This window comes from Dermacentor albipictus, chromosome 5 (assembly GCF_038994185.2).
Source record: "Dermacentor albipictus isolate Rhodes 1998 colony chromosome 5, USDA_Dalb.pri_finalv2, whole genome shotgun sequence".
NCBI lineage: Eukaryota > Metazoa > Arthropoda > Arachnida > Ixodida > Ixodidae > Dermacentor > Dermacentor albipictus.
This window is the reverse complement of record NC_091825.1, coordinates 150,632,310-150,653,540: the sequence shown is the minus strand read 5'-3', so window position 1 is coordinate 150,653,540 and position 21,231 is coordinate 150,632,310. Positions and strand designations below refer to the sequence as shown.

Genomic DNA, 21,231 nt, shown 5'->3' with positions numbered 1-21,231 from the left:
AGGTGGACTTGTCTTTTACAAGGCTGTTTACAAAGACGGCGCCGAATAAAACAACACACGAGAAGGGAAACACGAGACACGAACCGTCTTTGTAATCATGCTTAACCAACTAGCCCACCAACACATACTCAGTTTTACAAGGCACATATGCAAAGCTAAACGAGAACAAGGTAAAAGCGGGAGCCAAGGTTTCGACAGGTGGACTTGTCTTTTTCATGGTGACATATATATGTCGCCTTGAAGAAGACAAGTCCACTTGTCGAAACGTTGGCTCCCGCTTTTATCTTGTAATAGTTTAGTTCATCATCTTGAATTTCCATCTCCCCCTTTCCACGTGTTTTATGCTGTAGTGAAGCCACACCTCAAGGCAAAATTTGCATATAATCCGCATCTCAACGTTGCTGTTAAATCTTTTGAATTCTTAGTATGGGTTATAAGTGCAAAACTACAGTATGTATTGTTTCACTAATTCACCAGTGATTAAGTCTGTCCACTGAAGAGGCAGTCACTATGACGCTTTTCAATTCCCCTTAGGACCAAGTAGGTGGACTATACACCGTGAATATATTATGCATGAGAAATTGATACAGTGACAATGCAACAAAAGCACGGCTTTTGTAAAAGTAGGCATTCACCATTGTAATTCAAAAGAGCAAACATGCAAAGCATCACACCTCAGAGAGACTTCTCCATTTCTGCTCAACACAGCGGTCTCCAATGCGCACTTGTTGGTCAGATGACCGTGCCATATGGAAGCCCAGCACAGCCAGATTGACAGAAAGGCAGCTATGTGATACTTCACTGGAAATGTTTTTCTGCAAGCAGAAACATAGGGCATAAAAAATAATAAATGTCACTAATTAGATTGTGTCATGAGCCTCAGAGATAAACATCCCACCTGTGCAACACAGCAGAAAATGAAGAATAACACAGGCAGTGGTTAAGCTGCTGCTAAGGCTTTTTGAAAGGTTGCCCCTACCTCCATGCCCCATATCACAGGGTCAGGGAAGCCAGTACCGAATGCCTAGCACACCTGCCAACCTAGGAACATTAAAATTCATAAGAGTACTCATGGAAATGACAAAGGGAGGGGGGAATGGGACCATCATGCATGTTTGTTTTTGTCCAGAGCATACACCTTTTGTGGGACACATATACACTTTATTTATGATTATTTACATTTGGATGCAGCACATAAGGAGCAGCAAGCTAGGCAAAGCAAAGACTTAGAAACAATACAGTGTTTTGCTTTTGCTGATTTAACCTGCTTCAAGAAATTGGCTGAATAAACTTGCTCAAAAAAAGTAGTCCTCCTTTTAAGCACCTTCATTGCCAAAACGGGTGGCACAGGTACCACTGCAATTTATTTCTTGTATGCATTTTATTTTCTTCACTCTTGCCTTCCCCATCCTTAAATGCTTTTAAAGCATTTGCGTGAGAAAAATGTATTTTTTGTAAAGATTTATGCAACATTTTCAAAATAGTAGAATGAGCCCAAATTTGTAAACTTTACGATAAATTTGGGACAGTTGGCAGGTATGTGCACAGTGACTGCATTCCTGCAAATATGTCACTAATGAGTAGGGCAGCGGAAAAAGCACAAACTAGTATAATAAATGCCATAATAAATGGAGTGAAAATGGGAGCTAGGTTGCAAATCTGAAGCTAACTGACATAATTAATGGCATTTGACACAAAAACGAAAGGACATTGTGATGGCTTGTAATGAAGCAATAGCACAAAGATTGAATAAGGACACAATGTTAGATGGGACACAAAGCTGTGTCCTGTCTTCAAACTATTAATTTACTGTGATAAGTCACTAACTAGCTTCACATATGCACCACTATGATGACTTGTGAAAGCATGGATTAAGAGTGGACAGGTGTGCACTCCTGTTGTGCTGGACCATGGATGATAAAGATAAAAAAAAAAATATTTATTGCTACCTAGTTCACCATCTAGTCACATGTGATGTTTATAAGGGCTTCCAGGAGTTGCCAAGCATAGGGGTTGTGACATACACTGGAGGAGCCTTAAGGATAATGCTTGGCAAGATGACAGAAAGCAGGTCAAATGAACAGATGCAACAGTTACATACCATGCGCACAAAGTCCTGGTATACCAGCCTCCTCATAGCTGGATAGTGTGTGCGACATACTGGCCCGGGCTTTACTTCTTGATTAATGAAGACAAGAAAGTCACAAGTGCTGCAACAAAAGTAAAGAATGCAGGGTCCATGAAACCATGTGGAAAAATCACAAAAGAAATCAATAAGAACTATCCAACCAAAATACATACCGGCCAAGTTGTTGCAAAATATGTTCCTCAACTTCAAAGGCATGAACACCAACCATTAAAATCTTATGGTCTTCCAATGAGTGTTGAAAAGCAGTCCAAATTGCCTGAGGATGAATGAAATACCATAGCTGTTAAATTTGTCTCCATGGAACAAGTACTTATTATGTGTATATGAACCAGTGACATGCACTTGGTCATTGACTAATTATAGTAAATTTATGATAAATATTGCTTGTACTTCAGGCATGATGCCCTCCTTCCATGCCATCTTGAGCAGTAACATAGGTGCAATGCACAATGCAGCAAAATCTAAGGTATCTTCATCTGCAGCAATGGCTAAGTAGCTTTGGTGTTCCACTCCTGAGCACCAAGTCACAGGTCGAATTCCCTGCAACTCCAGCATCACTTAAACGGGGTCGTAATGCAGGATTGCTCGTGCATTGCATCAAGTGAACATAATAGAACCCCACAAGGTCAAAATTTATATGGAGCTCCCCAAGTGCTTTTCTCATAGCTCCTGCATAATCCTGGAATGTTAACGCACCATAAGCTTGGATAAATTCAGATATAGTGAATAAAATCCAACAAATTTCAGTCAGAACAAAATTAATCTAGTTTGACCAAATGTATTGAGGGAAATTAATTGATTTGGCTGAGATCGGGCCAAATTGAGGCTGCAGCTGCTTTGTGCTGCTGGCATGGGGGTTTGCTGACTGTCATGCCATCCATGGGCAATAAAACTGACCATAGTTACTTCCTTGAGTGCAATAGATAGAAAAAAACTAAACATGAGAGCTGTGAATGCAGTGTAAGCAAAACTGAATAAACAGTATTTCCAATCAGCACCTTTCCTTAAGTAGGCTTTGTCACTCTATGAGCAGAGTTATGTTTCATTCCCTCACTATCTGGCCGTGCATCAGTCAATTAACTTCCGCAGTTTAATACCCTGACCATGCTCAGTACATTAAGCGGAATTTTGGAACTACTTTGTTTGGGAGTTTTAGTATGACTTAAACCTACGTCTACTGCAGTGTCGATGACAATTAAGAGACAGCGATAGCAAGCACAGAACAATGGTTGAAGAATGGATCCTTTCATCAAGGTCTTCCATGTATTTACGGCATTTCAATGGCTATACTAAAATGATACCCTGTATTCACCATACAGATTGTTGCCAGCAGGACGAGTACAACTATTTGACTCATTATTCAAAAGTTTAATGCTTGTCACTAATGGTGCTTCTCTCAACATGAGTAGCGGTGACTCAGCAGAGTGTGATAGGCAGTTTTCTGCAGCGTGAAAATGACAGTGATGAATCTCGAAAAAAACATGAAAGCATCCTTTGCACTTACATTTGAAAGTTCTGCCACTGTACGTATGTCGGTTGAAATCAGAGGAACCAAAGCCAGGCCAGCCAAATTTTTTTCACTTGCCCAACGTCTTAGCTTTATGGATAGTGGTCGCAAGAACCTCGTGTCTCCAGTGTTCAAGGCATCAATAAAATAAGGGTCAAGAGCTGCCACAGCCCGAGTATTGGTTTGCCGTGTAATAGCAAGAAAGCTTTCGAGTATTTTTCCTAAAAAACAAGGAAAGTGTAGAAAAGGAGAGAGAGAGAAAGAAATTGTCACATGATTTCTATTCAGTGAGTTGCTTTCAGAAAAAAAAACTCTTGTCAGCTTCCTTGTGGTCTATTGGTTATATATAACTGAAACGACAGTGTAGTACAGGTTACCATTAAATAATGACCCCTGGTGCGTCAGCATAAGCGCCAACAAGTGCACCAAAAGTGCTCTCATGAAAACTGACACCACGATCGGAAGTGCCACTAGAACTGGCATGACCAATTGTGAAAGCAAATTCATAGAAGTACCTGAAACTGGTACACCAGCTAAATCAAGATGAACAAATGCAAACACGATATAATTGCATAATGCCATCACAGCTTTCCTCAGAGTAGGCCCAGAAGAATCATGTATGCAGATGATACTTCCTGCAAAGAGAAAAAGATATGTAGTTCCTAGCACTCTGTATTCAAACTTCGTCGTAAAGCAGGCAATAAATCAGCAAGAAATGCAGGTGCTGCTCGGCACTGATTAAAAATATTTTAATTTCTGTAGAGAAAACATCTGTTTCCTTTTAATTATAACTGTGTAGTCTGTTTCATATTGTGCCCCATTTCTTCCATGCAATTCGTAAAGTGCATATGTATGATATATGCACTTTATATATGTGCACCAGTACGACATTTGTATGCATAAACATGTACTTGCATGAACATGTATGTAACATGAAGGGATTCAAAAGCTTACGTGAGGCATCATGCTCAGCTTTTCGTCTTCCTTCTGTATTCAAACCACACAAAAACTGGTTGTAAGAATTGGTTTCAGTCAACAAACACCTTTAAGCATGTTAGCATCTGTTACTTACTAAGTGGGACACTTCGTCGCAGTTTATACGCTTCTGAATTTATAATAAAGAATAGCTACCATAAGTTAAAGCTCTTTCTAGTTTAGAGAGCTGCAAAATGACAAGAGTACCTTTGGCTGTGCCCAGAAGACTCTTGATATACAGCAGCCTTGAAAATGGTTTCCCCAGACTTGGACAATCATTTTGTGCATCTTCCATTTCCACTCGGAAAGCAGCCACACAAAAGTTTGGCACTTCACCCAGTAGCTTTGACATCTGCATATTTTCCCCAATGACATTTAGGAAAACAAACTCTTATGCATGTTACTTCTGCTTATTCATAGAAGATGAGAAAGTTATAGTAAGACAGGTTATATCCATGTCCCAAGTGCAGTCTGAACAGTCATTGAACTGCGCTGTTGAATTACTAAAGCCAGTTAGCACTGGATAATAATTCCGGCCACATTCTAATGAGGAGACGCTCCCAGAACTGCTAACCCACTCCATTCAGCAGTGGTGGTGATCCATTTTCATGAAGAAGCTTAACAATTGAGAGCTCTTATTTGATTACTGAGGGTTTGATGCTGGCACAACATTTCTGCAATAATATTATTACAAAAGATGTTACTGGTACCAATTTGTAACATGCATCATAGAAATCATATCTTTTTTTCTAACCTTAGACTTTTCACAATGAATGTAGCTTCACTAAACTCCTGTTTCCCTTTTTTTTATTGTATCAGCACGAGTGGCGAAATTCTCTAATAGCAAGATGGGAACAGCCAATTAACAGTGAAGCATTGGTCTCTGTGCACCCATGAAGTGTCCATGAAACTACACAATTGTGAGCACCAATGTAATGCCTGAATATCATGTGGACTAAGCAAACTAAAGATCCTAAAGCTCTTTGCATTCATCTTAGGTCACTTCTGGTTAACCTGTGCAAAAAAAAGGGGGGTTAATGCATGTCAAGCCCATTAGGATAAAGTGCTAGATGGCAAGTGTCTCAGAATGTGTTGGTGGTACCAGTATCTAGTCATGTAGCAGGTTCTCTTTCATTGTTTTATCACAGTCAGGCAAACTTGAAATGGAAAGAATACTTGTTAAGGTACAGTGCATGTGAAATATCTCCTGGAATCCATGCACACAGTCAACGTTTATGGATACAATGAATTAACAAAACCTAATCTTTTAATATGTGATTAATATATCTGCTGCAGCTTGTTTTTAATTGCGCTGAAGGTGCAAGAAAAACGTTCAAACCAAGTCTTTAATTTTAGGACAGAATCCCTGGCACAGGACGAATATATCGAAATTAATTATTCAGGAAGCTGTAAAATAAAAATATTTGTAGATTTTGCAGTGATCCAAATATATTATCTGACATGCAGCGACACAGGCATGTAGAGTTGCTAAGTGAAAGGAGGAGTGCTTGTTGATGCAAGTACAAAAACATGATGCTCAATTGTAAGCTGTTTTGACAACACACCAATCAACCTCCTGTTGACAACCATGCATAAAGGTCTACAAATTACACTTACCCTGTGCTGAATGGACACTTTGCTTTCAAAGGTAAGGAGATTTGTTTCGTTCTCTGTATGGGCAACTTCAAACATGCTGTCTGTTCTTTCGGTATCAATGCCACAGACCTTGAAGAGATAAATGCATTTTCAAACATTATTAAGCACTCCCATAAAGGTGCAAGCTTTCTTTATGGTACAAGAGTCACTATGGATTAGAATTCCACCCACTCTACAGGTCTAATGCTCTGCTGAGCATAGCACATATTCAGTTAGAGGCAAAAATACTTAAAAACACTAGTGATGGCAGCATTAGCACTCAAGCAACCCAACAACTGTTGTCAGGGTAAATTTTAAAAGTGCTGTGCATAAAATGTTCCTGCAAGTACTATACCTGAGCCTCAGAAAAGTTGAGTTATAACATGGTTAAACATTATTCAATAAATTTCTTGATACTATTTACAGGGCTGTTACTTGTGCAATTCTTGGCTAGCTTTTATCTGCAGATGCTGCTGGCTGCCAGTTATACCTTGTGACAGCATGCATTTGTCAATTTTGCAGTCTGGCTGAATGATCAAAAAACACTATGAGAGCATGTGTCAGTGAACTAGGCAACAAAGTAAGACAGTTAGGCTTCTTAGTTTCCTAACTTCTGCAGTGTGTTTAATTGGCATGTATCAGACAATGACTTCTTCTTCAGACTTCTTCAGACAATGCTACTTTTTTGTTCTGTTTGCAATTTTAAAGCTTGGAACAGCTATACAGTTAAGTGGCAGCCTATGCATACTAATACAATATACATGAACTTACTGCATTATATCGCAGCCAACTCTCAGCCTTGCACTTTTCTTTCTCTACAGCTGCTTTTCCAATGAAGAAATCCCGAACTGCCATGTTCATAGAAATGCAAGGAGATGTCACATTCCTGGATGCTTCTAGAAGTCGAACCTGAAAGAAGTTATTGCTTTATTCCCATATTTTGCAAGTCAATAATACATGAACTATTATAATTTTACTTGACAGATACTGGGCAGTCAGTTTAATCATTTTCTCATTGCTGCATGCACCATCACACTTTCAAATTCAACACACATAACATTAGTTTCCAATAATAAGTATTGCAATCCTGGACATTAGACAATTCTCATCACTTACCTTGACTATGCAGTGGGCAGTCAAGTGAAATGCATAATCTGGTCACACCAAAAAAGACTTAAGGTTTTAAACATATCACATTCTACATCCAAGATTAAAAGCTTTTTCTCGTGCATTATTATTTTTTTCAAGCATTAACATTATACTACACAGTTACACTGGTAAATTACAGCATCACAAATGACTACATGCACTGTGTGTGCTAACCGATGATTGCCAGGGAAGGCTATCATTATCACGAATGAACATAATGCACTCAATGAACACGAATCTGACAAAAAACAAAAACAAACCAGAGAAGAACAAGTTGCCAGAATCATTTCCATACAGTAAGGAAATATTGGCACACATTGGTTCTTTTTCTATTGCTTAATTTGGTTTCTACTGATTGACTGCATTTAAATGCCCTGTTTATTAGTCTGCATGCATGTGTTCCACATTGTGCATGGATGCATGCACACATACATGAAATACTATACACTGACTAGTATAATGTTATTTCAACTGTGACTCGGAGATTATATTTTGCTGCACAACAATTGTATTTGCTGTGAATGTAATTTCTCTTCTTGCATGGATTTTCAAAAGCATCAAGTTTGCAGTGAGAGCAGATGGTTTCACCGGAAACAAGTGTGTGTGCATGCGTGTATGCACAAATGTACACACGCATGCACACATACCCTTTCTACTATCCCAGTCCAGCACACTCCTTGAAATAACATATCTACAAACTACAGAATTAATAAAACATCACAGAATATTCCTACAATGTTACTACTCTGCTAGATGCCAAATGTACTTGTACTTCCCTATAGCTGGAATATAGATTGGAGGTTGGGCTAAAGTAATCTAGTGTTAACTGATGTTTCAAGCACGTGCAATTGCCTGGAACTTTCGCTTTTCAAATTCTTTTCCATTTCCCCAGTCAGGTCAGTTCCACACAGAATACATTTAAGCTCCATATCTAAAAAATGGCTGTGGCTTAGCTAAGGTTAAGCCCAGGATGCGAAGCATACTAGCCTTTATCTTAGTTGTTGAACCACTGTTTAGCCTGGTGAACTGCTGTTGCTTGGCTATATTTGGTTTGGCTAGACGAAGAAACAACTCATGCAGGCGAGCGCACGAGCTGAGACCCGGCTATGTAGCTACGCGGCCGCAAGCGAGCGCACGAGTTGAGCCTCCGCTTTTGCAGCTGTTATGATGTCATATGGCAGCTACGTGGCCGCGCGCGGCGCAGCAAGCAAGAGCGTGGCTGTGCGGCTAGTATGATTCACATAAAAAAAACCAGTCCTACCATGTAATCGCTGTCTTCCATGGTATGCAGCCTGGATGGAGAGTCAACTTTACATGGGCGCTGAGGTCTTCTTACATGTGTCATAAGTATTAAAAAGTCACAATTACTGAAATAAAGACCACACCAGTTATTAACATTCAACATAATGCTGAAAAATAAATGAAGCTTACATAAAAAAAGGAAACTCAAGAACAAAACTGCACTCACCCAGCGAGATCATCTGATAAACTGGTTTCATGAATATTCATGTAGTTAACACTGAGGACAAGTACGGGCCTTACAGCATTTTTTTGAAAACGCTGCCATACTTTCTGCGCAAAAAATAATATGACATTATACATGAGTAAGCGGCCACACAATTCTTTTTTGCAAAGAAATTCGACTAAATATGCAAAGCAAGGACATAAAAATATGTATAAGTAAAAAAATCTAGACTTATGCATTATTTATTAATTTATATGTGAAAGCAATATTTGTAGCCCAGAGGCAATCATGGCATGTGTGTATACTGGTATTTCTGTTCTTAAACAGTCAGCAAAAGGCATAAAATGAATAAAAATTTTCAATAACCATAATTATGGGCAGTGGAGGGGCTACTGTCGGGGAGCTAAATCTTAATTTTTGTCTTTAGCCATTGCATGCTATTGTGAATGAAAACAGCAAAGAAAAGGCACATACCTTAGCTACATTCTTGAAGGTCTCTGCATTAGTCACAAATGTATCATAAGATAATGCAACCCCATCGAGTTTCTTTTTTTGCATCCAGCTAAGAAGGGCACGGATGAAACTCTCAGCGTTGTTTTCCTTCTCAAGGGCACCTGTAGCTTTTAGGGCATTCACTTCAGCCAGAAGCGACGATGAAATCTTGCCCTTCTTCAGGGCCAGAAAGCTGTGAAAAGCTCGAGCTGGAAAGAAACAACAAAGTTGTTGGACAGATTCAGACAGATTAAAAATTACTTTGAACACATAGACAAGTTGCAATTCTACACCTACAAACAAATATGGAAAAAGAAAAAGCAATCTATTTTTTTTCCAGTACTTCCACACAAAAAGTATGCAGTAACATTTGTAACACTCATAACACCGTATATCTTTTACAGCAACTGTGTGTGCCTAGCTAGACATGCACCAACATAATGAACTTGCCATAGTTTGTGGGCTTACCATTTGCTGACACGAACTTGTGACCTATATCTCTGTAGGCAATGCTGGAGTACACAACATAGTTGCAGACTTCGTCCACAAGGTAGTGCAATGTATCTACCATGCTGGCCACACAGATTAGGCTGACTGAAATGTGAAGAGCATTCCATTACACTCCCAACTGAACTCAAAAAGTGCAATTCAGATGTAAGCTTACATCTTGGAGCCTTTTTGTGGACATGGCCCTCACTTGTCGAAGCAAATGGCTCCTTTGTCTCCGCTTGTGCTAAGTGGAAAAAGAAAAGAAGAAGGCAAGGCTTCAGCTTGCAGGATGCCTTCAGCTACAATACAGGGTGACATGGTATAGATTGAAGAAAGAATAAAGTTAATTATATTTTTAGCTACAAGACAAGTTAACAACTTCCATATCATATCAAACAGAGTGAAGAGTGCAGTCTTCGGTCATTGCACGAGCACTCAGACATATAATTGTACTGGCAACCATTCAGAGCTGTTTATAACATCGCTTTGGCAATTTGATTGAGGCCTTCCACAGTGTTACATTTTCCCAACTGCTCCATGTTTTTTCCTTTGTTCCTTGAAAAATGTTTTGGTGTAGTTTTACAATACGGTATACTTTAATGTATACTGTGTATTCTAGCGACGATCGAATCCAGTTGTTAAAACAGGCTATTCAAGACAAATGGTGCTAGCCAAGAACTTGACAGTAAATGGGAAAAAAAGTGATAATGATAAATATCATTGAGGAACTAAATTTTTTTAATTTACTTTTAAGCAAACTGCTCTAACACACATTTTGCAACTGCAACAATGAAGCCAGCCAGTGCTATCCTGAGACTAGCACCAGCTTCCTTTCTTTGTTAGTATTTGTCTCCAAAACCAGCAGAAAAATACATTGGTGCATTGTATTTATATCCAGCCCTATGTAAGTAAGGCTTCATGCCAAAATTATGCATAGAGAACCTGAGCACACCTTTCAACCTGTGAACTTTAACACTTTTGCAATTCTGCAGATGTGACACTGAGGGGGAAAGTGGGGAGGGGAGGGGCAGCACTTATCTTTTAAATATGTTTGCCTTTAGCATACACATCTTTTATGGCATACATATGCAATTGACTAACAATGACATAATTTTTGACACACCACACAAGCAGCTACCAACTCAAAACAGCAGAGACTGACAAGCAACATATTCACATTGTCTTTTTATTGCACTGATTCTTTCAGCGACATTCCTGTTCCTTATTTCGCCTGCTTCATAGACATGTCTGAATATGCTTGCTTGAATCAAGTACCCTTCTGACATTATTTCCTCTTTAGAAGACGTCTCACAGAAGGTTTAGAGCTTTTCATTATCAATACAAAAGAGTATGGGCTGCATGGCACTCCCTTGAAAATTCTGGCCTAATACAGTTAAACATCGATATAACAAATGTATATAACAAATATAATGAAATTCTACATATTATTTAACTTTTGATAACCTCTTGTCCATAGAACACCATGTACCTAGAACCTCAATATAATGAAGTGTGTTTGTATGCGATTTCAATATAACGAAATTTCACTGCTGCCACAAAAAAATGATGAGACAATAAATCGAAACTTCCGCAGATGCAGATGGTCAAATGAATGAATTACAAGCAGCTGCTTGCAAACACACCTCTCAAATCATGCGCCGCGTGGCAAGAGGGACTGCCGAAGTGGAGCTGCATCATGCTCCGTACAAAGTCCAAGTGTGATAAAATTCTATTGTGCCTCGCGCACTGTGTGCTTTAGGTTTGAGTGAAATTGTGCAAGGGTAAAACAAGAAAGATGGTGGCTTCACGACTGCCACCTTCCTGCATAAGCAAAGGGAAAGAGGGCCAGGGGAGTGAGCTCGCGGTAATGCGATTAAGTGTGCGCGAGAGGGCGGAGTAGGTGGTAAGTTAGCACACATCTCGGTTGTGGCTGTACATGGCTGTAGGCGCGGCTAACTGCATACGCAGCTGCGCACCCTGCTTTAGAGGTAATCTGCCGCGTGTGCAAAGAGTAGGCGTGCCGAGACAGCATAGCATCATGTGTGGTCTTCCTGCGTGTTTAATATTGGAGGTCGCATAATCTCTAGTTTCGGTGACTCGTTGAAGTGAGAGGCAGACGAAGCATTCGCTTCCCGGTGCCGGCGCTTTTCCTGATAGCGTGGTCCAAGTGTGGGAGACGCTATTACCCGCAGAAGCGGAGTGCATGCGGAAGCATGACTGGCTTTGCTTAATTCGTGTACTGCCGATGTGAAGATATCAACGGCGTTGCATGAAGCCGTATCGTTTGTCGCCAGCTCCCAAATTCATCAGAATGAATTGTTTTCTCATTCAAATTTGCTTTTTTTGGTAGCCTGATCATTCGGACAATTCTGTGGTGCCATTCTGTGTAAGAAAAATCGATCGGCGACTGTACTTACTTGCATGAATGGTCGAATTTCAATACAACAAAATTTCGATATAACGAAGCAAATTGCCGATTTTACCCACTTTGTTATATCGAGGTTTAACTGTATCAGATCCATGCTTTATGCTGGACTTAGCAGGGGGCTACTCTAATGCATAGCAAAATATGTACAAGAAATATAAGCACAGACATGCACACTGCGCTATGTTACCCGTGAGCAGTGTTGGCTGTTTTACCAATTAAGCAAAAATAAAGACATATTTGTAGGGATGTGAAAATACCAAATAGTAGATTTTGAACCGAATCAAGAAGAAGAAAGTCGAATTTCAATCAAATATAAGAAAACTAACCCCAAAAGTTAATGCTTGCAAATTTTTGGCAAGAACACAGGGTGCTGCACATGCTCGGAAGTCTGCTAGCATTGTATAACAAGAATGCGTAGCAGGCTATCAGTAACTTAGGTACACAGAAATCAAGATGTACAGTACGGTCTCCTCTTAGGGAACTCCCAACTAGTATGCCAGCACTGGTTACAGCTCACTTCAGTATACGGATTTTCCTCTGAAGCTAAAGAATTAGTGACATTATGTTCCGAAGACCAATGATGTTCCTAGTTTAATAGTGGACCTGTATTATATGGCAAACTTTATTTATTGCATAGAAAGGTTTGCTTTCAAGTTATCCTCCAAAATACAGATGGACTTTCGCATCTTTACAGCAGACATTTTAAGGCCAATCTGTACTTCTGTACATGATAAGGCCAATCTGAATGACAGACGAAAGCATGGACTGCTTGTGATGTGACTCAATCACCCTTCCCTAAATAGCGATTGTTGGCTTTGTGCTGAGTGGACCCCAGTTGGTGGTTGCCATTTCATTGTCTTGTCCAGCGTGATTTGCCACTTGTCAAAGATTCTGAAATCGGGAGGGTCGCAACAAATTCGCATGATGCCCCATTCTGTTAATTGCAGTGTTCAGGTGCTGTTTGCGTAGTCCCTGCTCCACATAAGGCCAATGTTAGGGATGCATGCAGTAGCACAAAAGTGCTCGCAGAGATGAATTGCGTGACTGTGTCAGTCGGCTTGGCCTGTCCGTGGCATGCTCAGTGCTCTTTTAGCGCTGACAGCAATGAAGTGAGGCATTTGTCTGTGCGGCATCTAGTACGACACGCTCCGTGGTGCACATGACATGTGGAATTGCACAGGTTTATATGCCAAACATACTGAAAATTCCTAAGACCGAAAAGTAGGCATTCGAGTATTTTCACATCTCTACATATTTGTCTACTATTGCAGTAGCAATGTGCTACAGTTGCATTCATGCTTGCAGCATTGATTTGGAAAATACTAACACAGAAGGAAACAGCTGACTGGACAAGTACTGGTCCTGTATACTAACCAGTACCAGTGCTCGCCCAGTCTACTTGTTTCTTTTTGTGTTTGTGTTTTTCATATCCACACTGCAAGCATGAATGCAAGACCCAGCAACCAACTAGCCTATAGCTTTTTGGCTCTTGTTTGCTTGTTATTTAATGTAGTCCCTAAAGGAGCAAATGAGAAGAACTGTAATCATAGCTCCTCTGTTATGAAGTGTTTCTAACAACATACTAAACCTGTTACATCAAGAAAGGATTGCGTGGACAAGGCAACCCCTGCTGCAGTGAACTGCCACCTTATTTGAGTTGCCAAAGGGACCGAAAATCACAACACGACCCTTATCCACTGACACTATTGCAATTTCAGGCTCACGCTTTACTTTGAATATTACATTATGCTGTTTGTCTGAGAAATACTAATGAGCATGCTCACCTTATTACTTTGGTTTAATAGTTTATTGAATTGCAAGGATGCATCAACACTGATACAGCCACAACTATATTAACACTGAAGCAGAACATGCATTTGTTTATATGCCACCACTTCTGTGCAATGATCAAGGAAGCCTCTGCCTATTACTGCTAGTTCATACACTGACTTAAATAAACAAAAGCCACAGCATTTCATTATGGGTTCATAATCATTATGGATTATCATAATCATTATGCAGCCTATATATGTCCATTGCAAGACAAAAGATATGTTGTGTGATGTGTGAGCCGACTCCACTTTCTAAATCTCACCATGCAACCTATTTTCTGCCATTATTGACTATGTTTTCCTTCTTCGAAAGCTTACTATAAATCACTGATTAACTGTATTACACATCTTCTTACAATTCTTACACTTCTTTCTCTTAATCTCAACTAGAATACTCGCTACACCACTTTTGTCTCTATTCCATACTCTTGTCTCTCAACCTCAAGGTTACCATTTTCTGTTCCATCACACATCACATGGTCACTAGCTGCCCAAGTTTCTTTGTTTTCTTCCAAGTTTATCCTCATAGGTTAGCAGTAGCAAATGGCACTAAGTACATGAGCATTGTAAATAAAAATAAATTTGCAAGAATATTGCTACACTACCGTGCACAGCCTAAGAATGCTTCCCATATGGGCTCCAAACCATCTTTATTTGAAAGTTTCCTTCACAGATGCCTACTTGGCCTAGATATTTGAATACTGCTCACAAGGTACACTAAGCCCAAGATCTCCAACAGTGTGCATTCAAAATTAAATGCTGTACATGGAAAGGATGCTGTGAACAGGCCAGCAGCAGAACACGACTGCATTTATACCCTTGGAAACTTTAGACATGAGTGCAGCCCATTCATGTAATAAACTGTCACTACATTTGCAGCATTACTAAAAATTTTGTTAATGGCAGCACAGTACTTACGTGTGGATAGTGCCATAACTTTGGGTTCAGTCTCGGTTATGGGTGTCATATCATGCCGTTTTTCTGCCAGGAGTAATGCACAAAGCAGAATGATTTATTGAATTTCAAGAAATAAGTTTCAATTCACTATGTTTTATGGTTTATTTATGAGACTGCAGCAGAATGTTCACCTAAATGCTATGATTTTGTGCGATTACTTGCAACCTTCCTTATATCAGCGCTACAGCAAAATCTTTTTGTACGTGCAAAATGACCAAAAAGTGGGAAGTACTGAAAGAAGTAAAAATTAGAGGATGCTTAAGCTACGCCTTTAAGAGGGGAATGCGAAAGCATTCAAAGATCCCTGACTTCTTGTCACGCTTCCCGGCAACTGCAGCTTATGTAACTGTAATGTTTACCAGGAAATGCTGATGGCAAATGCTATGCACAAAGGCAAGCTTTTAGGTAGAAACGCGGCCGCTTGTGTTGGCAGATCCCGGAGGTAGAGCACAGCCACGCCAAAAAGAGTACATCAATTTCAGGTTTATCTCATTGTTTTGCACTTTTAATAGCTAAGTCTGAGAAGATTTACCATAAAAGGCATGTACTGTCGGTGTTTTCTTTCATGACATTTGTTTGTAGGCTGTCGTCCTAAAATTCTGAGGAATAACTTTGTCAAGAATGTAAGACAAGGTATGCACAACTTTAGTAATAGAATGGTGTGACAATATAACCCGAATATACCACATTTCATATAGCAAGGTACTCCCATTGCTATATGACATAGGCCAGTGTTGAAGGCTGGTGTTCTATAGGCCAGTGTCGACACCGACGCCGACGTTCGATTTTCTACACTAAGGGCCCTTAAAGTTATAGCATTAAAAGAGCTGAACTGGTGAGTGGGAGGAAGTAAAGTGGCAACACGTTACGTTCACTCTCATGTGTATAGTGGCTGGCTAAGAAATTAAGAGGATACCGTAGGCTTCAGTGCTGAGAACTTTTGTGCCTGGAATGGTACTTTTGAATGGTGTATCGGGGCTGCAAGAAACCCTTAACGACAACACTGTACCAACCTCTTGATGCTGGCTTAACTTCAGGCGCCAGTGTAACTTCTTCAGGTTTGGATGATGAGGATTCCATTTCATGATTTATCTCTGCCAAAAAAAAAGAGCATAAGTTCTTACTTCCCAAAATATTAGTCAACATTTAAAGGACAATAGTAAGACCTCCATTTACTCAAGATGTCTATCATAATTGTGGCTGAAAGAATTATTACTGCTATTGGTATTACAATGTGCCAAATCAAGCAGGCATAAAGCAAAAAATATATGCAAGATAGATTTAATAAAACTGTGCCAAAGATGAGGACAAAGAAAGGAAAATCACAAGATGGTGCAGTCCCTTCTTTGTGCCCATCCTTGGCGCTGTTTTACCATGCTGCCACACCAACTTGACCAGCTGTCCCTACTTTTGCAAAGCAAGATGCATGTTAAAAAAAGGTAGTCATTTTACTGAATGCGATTTCATTGAAAGTCGTCCAATTGCTTGTAAGGCAGCATTTGGTTGATTCTACTTCTTTTTTTACACAAGCAAGTCCAATAACCTACTTTCGATGTTCAAAAGATAGTCACTGATGAGATGTAACCGCCAGAAGGGTACTCCTTCAGATGGGCAATTGTCTCTGGGATTCTCACGGTCTATTTCAAAGACTGTTACACAGAAGTCTGGTTCAAAGTCAGTCAGATGCGACATCTGTAAAAAAAAATTTGCAAGTCGATAATCTTAACAATTCAGAACAGAAGAATTTGTGACCCCAAAAAATCAGTTATATTTCAAATACCACTGGCCACTCGATGTGTGACAAGAGAGAGCATAGTTCTTGCAGTAACAGAAAGCTTGGCATTCTTTGACTCACTAAGACAGTGTACAACAGTTGTAGGCAAACAAAAAATTCATGCTTCTTCAGCTACAAAATATTCCCCTAATATCAATTAATCAATCAATCAACACATGCACGCATGCACGCACGCGCACACACACACACACACACACACACACACACACACACACACACACACACTGACCACAACATGAAAACTGACCACAATGCATGCAGAATCATGAAAGAGTAGGTTTGTGTGAATATCAGTTTTTTGGTTCAAAGTGAAGTCAAAGCGAATAGTAATTAGCGTTAAATAATTTCAAAGTGAATCGTTTGAATACAGTAGAACCTCGTTAATAAGATTTCATGTACAATTTCTTGCCACCAATGCTTGCGATTGAAAACATAAAGAATGACTCAATACAGTTACACTTATTTTTTATTGGTTCATACATTCCCTGAAAACATAGTTTCACCACTAATATTCAGTATATAGCTAAACTGCGATCATATTATGTCTTCTAGCTACTAGAGCCCATATAAACAAGAAAAGGCAGAAAGGCACGAGGCGTGCATTAGACAGTAGCCACCTGCCGCAGCACTTTTGCTGCAATACTCACCCGGCTACACCTTACATGAACACTGGCATGCACTTAGTTTTCTATTTCGGTACTCCCAAATCTCCTCCTAGGTTGTTGCACAATACATTCACAGCTATCACTGCCAACCCTATTGCAATAAGCACTTTCGCCTATCTGTTTCACAGTGCTTTGGGCGTAGAACTAGTATTGGAAGCACACTGCATGCTTTTATTAGGCAATAATTCAAATATGCTGCCCGTTCCCTAAAATACATATATTCTTTGATTTGGAATACTTCGAAAACTTAGATTGCTGAAATTTGAGTCACAGCGAATTTAAGATAGCATAATATTCCACCAAATATTCAAAAATATCAAATATTCACACAAGCTTATGAAAAAGTAAATATGCAAGTAAACACACATAACTTAAAATGGTTCACACAAAGTTCTGCTAAATTTCTCATTAGCTGCAAAAGCCATAGATAGCTAAGCAATGCAATAAGCGCGTAAGCGTAAAAACACGGATAAAAGCCATAAGACTAACTCTATTTTCTTACCTTGTGCTGGATGAAAACCTTCCCTTCATATGTCAATATTTCAGTATCGTCAGAAGTGTAGCGAGTTTCATAGAGATTGTTACCATTCTTCTGCACTGTTCGGCAAGTCTTGAAAAAACAGAAGGGAAAAGAGTAATCCTCACTCGTACCAACGTTTTATTTTTCCTGAACATGAAATAATAACACCTAAACTGCGGGCAGAGCTTCATATATTCTTTATAAGCTTGCCATTGATATTCCTGTAGCTGCTAACAATTTATGCAGCTTACAATGCAAATTTCGCCCAAACATCATTATGCTATAGCTGCTTAGAGAGTTTACACAGCCCTAATAAGAAGGGATGAAAAGAGAGTAGACAAACAAACCTTTGTTCTCATGCCCCCGAATAAATTGTTGTGTTAACAGGCAGGCACTCAAGCCACTGCAAATCTATGAAACTCCAGTGGCTCCATCAAACACCCCAACTACTTAAGGAAATTTTCATTAATTTGTTTTACATTCAAAGGCAAGTTGTGCAGGCATGCCTTTCTTAATTGGAAAAGTGGTTAGTACTGCAGCGCTATGAAATGTGCCGCCCACTTGCATAAATTTCTTTTTACTTTAAAGGCAAGACATGTGAGCATATCTTCACAATATTAAAGGATGGTGCTGCACTTTGCAAGCAGCGATTTCTATTGGACATCAATAAAAATATAAATGTCTGGCTTGAACAGATGTGAGAATACATTCAACCACAAGCCCTACTTTTCAACTTATAGAAATGTTATAAAGCTGCCCTCAGTGTAGCAATAGAGGCCCAAACAAAGCAAACACTTCTGGGAAGTAAAGAAAATGCAACCTCCGAGTAGTCCACCCAGTGTTCTTCGTCACACAAACCTCCAATTTGCCCTGGTTGCACCAAATGGAATCTCCGAACTGCAAGGTTAAATGTGACACAGGGGACAGTCACATTTTTGGACAGCAGTACAATTTTGCTCTGAAAAAGAAAAAGCTATGTCACATGGGCCTAGTACAAGCACTCACATGCTCTTGGTTTTAACCAGAATTTGTTTGTTCATCAATAAATACTGAGGGAGATGTAACAAGAATCTCGGCCAGAGAACAAAAGACAAGCTTGCAGTACCAACCATCCATGCAGTGTCGCTTTCACTGTGAGGTCTGGAAGGAAAGCCCACTTTGCAGGGTACTACTGGCTGCCTGATATTGGTGATAAGAACTAAATAGTCTGCTTTGCTGAAAGAGAATGCACCATTATGTTAGCAAGGTGTTACAAAATGTCTTAGCATATGGTAGCACACATAGGGAGTTATGATAATGATATGGTTAGAGGTGGTAGATTATTTTTGAACCAAGAAATTGTTCAGTATGAAAGATTGGTTTTAAATAAGCCAGGATGGCAAAGCTAGCATGATAAAGAAACAGTATTTAATCCCTAAGTTTACTAGTTCAATTTAATGGCTCACATGAGTACAGTCCTTCAGATTTTTGCACTGTCTAGGCCCATAGTACAATGACCCACCAATGACATGTACCATAATGAAAAAATAAAGTGCGCTAAGAAAGTTTCATAGACCCCTGGTGTCCAAGTAAACACAGATAAATACATATAAGCATATGACAGTTGATTCATACACAGAAAATTACAAACTAGGAATTTTTAGATGCTTAAGGTATGGTCATATAGTATTCTAAAATAAAACTGCATAAGAATGCTGCCACAGGCACACTTACCCAGTGAATGCTTTACTCAGTGCAGTACTGTATGGACTTCTCAGATCTATGCCAATTACAAGCACGAGTCCTGCTTGGTCTATATGAAACTGTTTTGACAGTCTCTGTAAAAACAAATGTGAAAGGAAACCATGCATAAACATTATTCAATGTTCTTATGGCTGAACAGATAATGTAAGCAAAAGCTCAACCTTCTTAAACCTTTCAAAAATAAATTACACATATCATAGTTGATAGATTACAGAATATTACAACTGAGAACTGCTAACAACTCAATACATACATTAAATGTGACTGTAAGCAGTTGATTGTTTCAAATTACATACCAGGAATTTTAGCAGTGCAACACTCACAAAAAACAATGTAAGGCTTTTCGCAGCAAATATGTACTTCGAGCAAACACAATGCTTTCTTACATCTACGAAGTCAGCCCACTCATCAATCCACTCATCAGTCCCATTCACATCAGCCTTCATAAAAATTGCAACACCATTCAGATCAGTGGTATGAACCCAGTCAGCAAGTTTCTGAAGAGCATTCTGATGTGCAGTGCTTTTTCTTGATGAATCGATGCTGCAGCTATCAACTTCAGCCAGAAGTAGAGGACTCCCTTCCTTCCTGATTGCAAAAAAGTTCCGGAAAGCCTTTTCTGGAAATAAAAAAGATTTGTGATAAAGAAAAACATTTCAGTTTGGCAGGACATCCAGCACAGTGACTTAGTATGTAGCCAACCGTCAGAGCAACATACCATACTCAATTTCATACATGGCAAGCTATGCTATGAAGGATGGAGAGCATTAAGTTTCACTCTTATGTCACAAAATATGACATATTTATTACATGGAAAGCATTGTAGATAAGAACTTATTTACCACCAAATAAGCCAAGTGATATGTTTGTCGAATTAGCGGCCACAGCACACCACTCGTGCTTGCAACCAAAACATAGTATGTTGCATACTGGAACATGAAGGAGTAAAAATACGTGATTCGACACACCCTTACGTCCAAAAGTCGTAGGTGTAATGTGAAGAAGTTATTTTGTAAATAGCATTGCATATTAAAAGTGAACGTCACTGCGGAAGGCATGAAGTCACAGCATTGCCTGCTAAGTATGAAACTGAATCTACATAATATGAGAACACCACAGCTGTGCTTGTTTATGCAGTAATGAATGGAAGTAAAATGTTCTCCTGCTCCTTCTATTTACCTTCAACCTTAGTCAACTATGCATCCCTAATTTAGTGCATTCCCCTAGAAGCCATTTTATTATATTCATCTGATGGGGTTTTGAATAACAAAGAAACACCTGAGTTATGAGGGTTGCTGTAGTGGCAAGCCTTGTATTTAATTTGGTCACATGATGTTCTTGGAGCACATGAGCAGTTAACATTGTGCCACTATTTGAACGCAGCTACTGCTGCTAGAAGTAAAAAACAAGAACTTGCGTTCAGTAGCCTG

At 39.4% G+C, this 21,231-nt stretch overlaps 1 protein-coding gene across 1 annotated transcript in view; it reads right to left on the bottom strand.

Annotated features, from left to right (window-relative positions):
- LOC135915285 (uncharacterized) overlaps positions 1–21,231 on the bottom strand; it is a 297,520-nt gene that overhangs the window by 12,788 nt on the left and 263,501 nt on the right. Inside the window, exons 199-221 of the mRNA XM_070539179.1 lie at positions 20,188–20,420; positions 19,772–19,875; positions 19,168–19,273; positions 18,879–19,016; positions 18,041–18,148; positions 16,626–16,770; positions 16,092–16,172; positions 15,040–15,102; positions 10,037–10,105; positions 9,841–9,966; positions 9,355–9,581; positions 8,884–8,987; positions 8,677–8,782; positions 7,038–7,175; positions 6,249–6,356; positions 4,839–4,983; positions 4,729–4,761; positions 4,611–4,643; positions 4,172–4,291; positions 3,654–3,877; positions 2,302–2,405; positions 2,102–2,210; positions 675–815 (exon numbers count right to left, since the gene is read on the bottom strand). Of these exons, the coding sequence (XP_070395280.1) occupies positions 675–815; positions 2,102–2,210; positions 2,302–2,405; positions 3,654–3,877; positions 4,172–4,291; positions 4,611–4,643; positions 4,729–4,761; positions 4,839–4,983; positions 6,249–6,356; positions 7,038–7,175; positions 8,677–8,782; positions 8,884–8,987; positions 9,355–9,581; positions 9,841–9,966; positions 10,037–10,105; positions 15,040–15,102; positions 16,092–16,172; positions 16,626–16,770; positions 18,041–18,148; positions 18,879–19,016; positions 19,168–19,273; positions 19,772–19,875; positions 20,188–20,420 (2,765 nt within the window). The remainder of the gene's footprint in view (positions 1–674; positions 816–2,101; positions 2,211–2,301; positions 2,406–3,653; positions 3,878–4,171; positions 4,292–4,610; positions 4,644–4,728; positions 4,762–4,838; positions 4,984–6,248; positions 6,357–7,037; positions 7,176–8,676; positions 8,783–8,883; positions 8,988–9,354; positions 9,582–9,840; positions 9,967–10,036; positions 10,106–15,039; positions 15,103–16,091; positions 16,173–16,625; positions 16,771–18,040; positions 18,149–18,878; positions 19,017–19,167; positions 19,274–19,771; positions 19,876–20,187; positions 20,421–21,231) is intronic.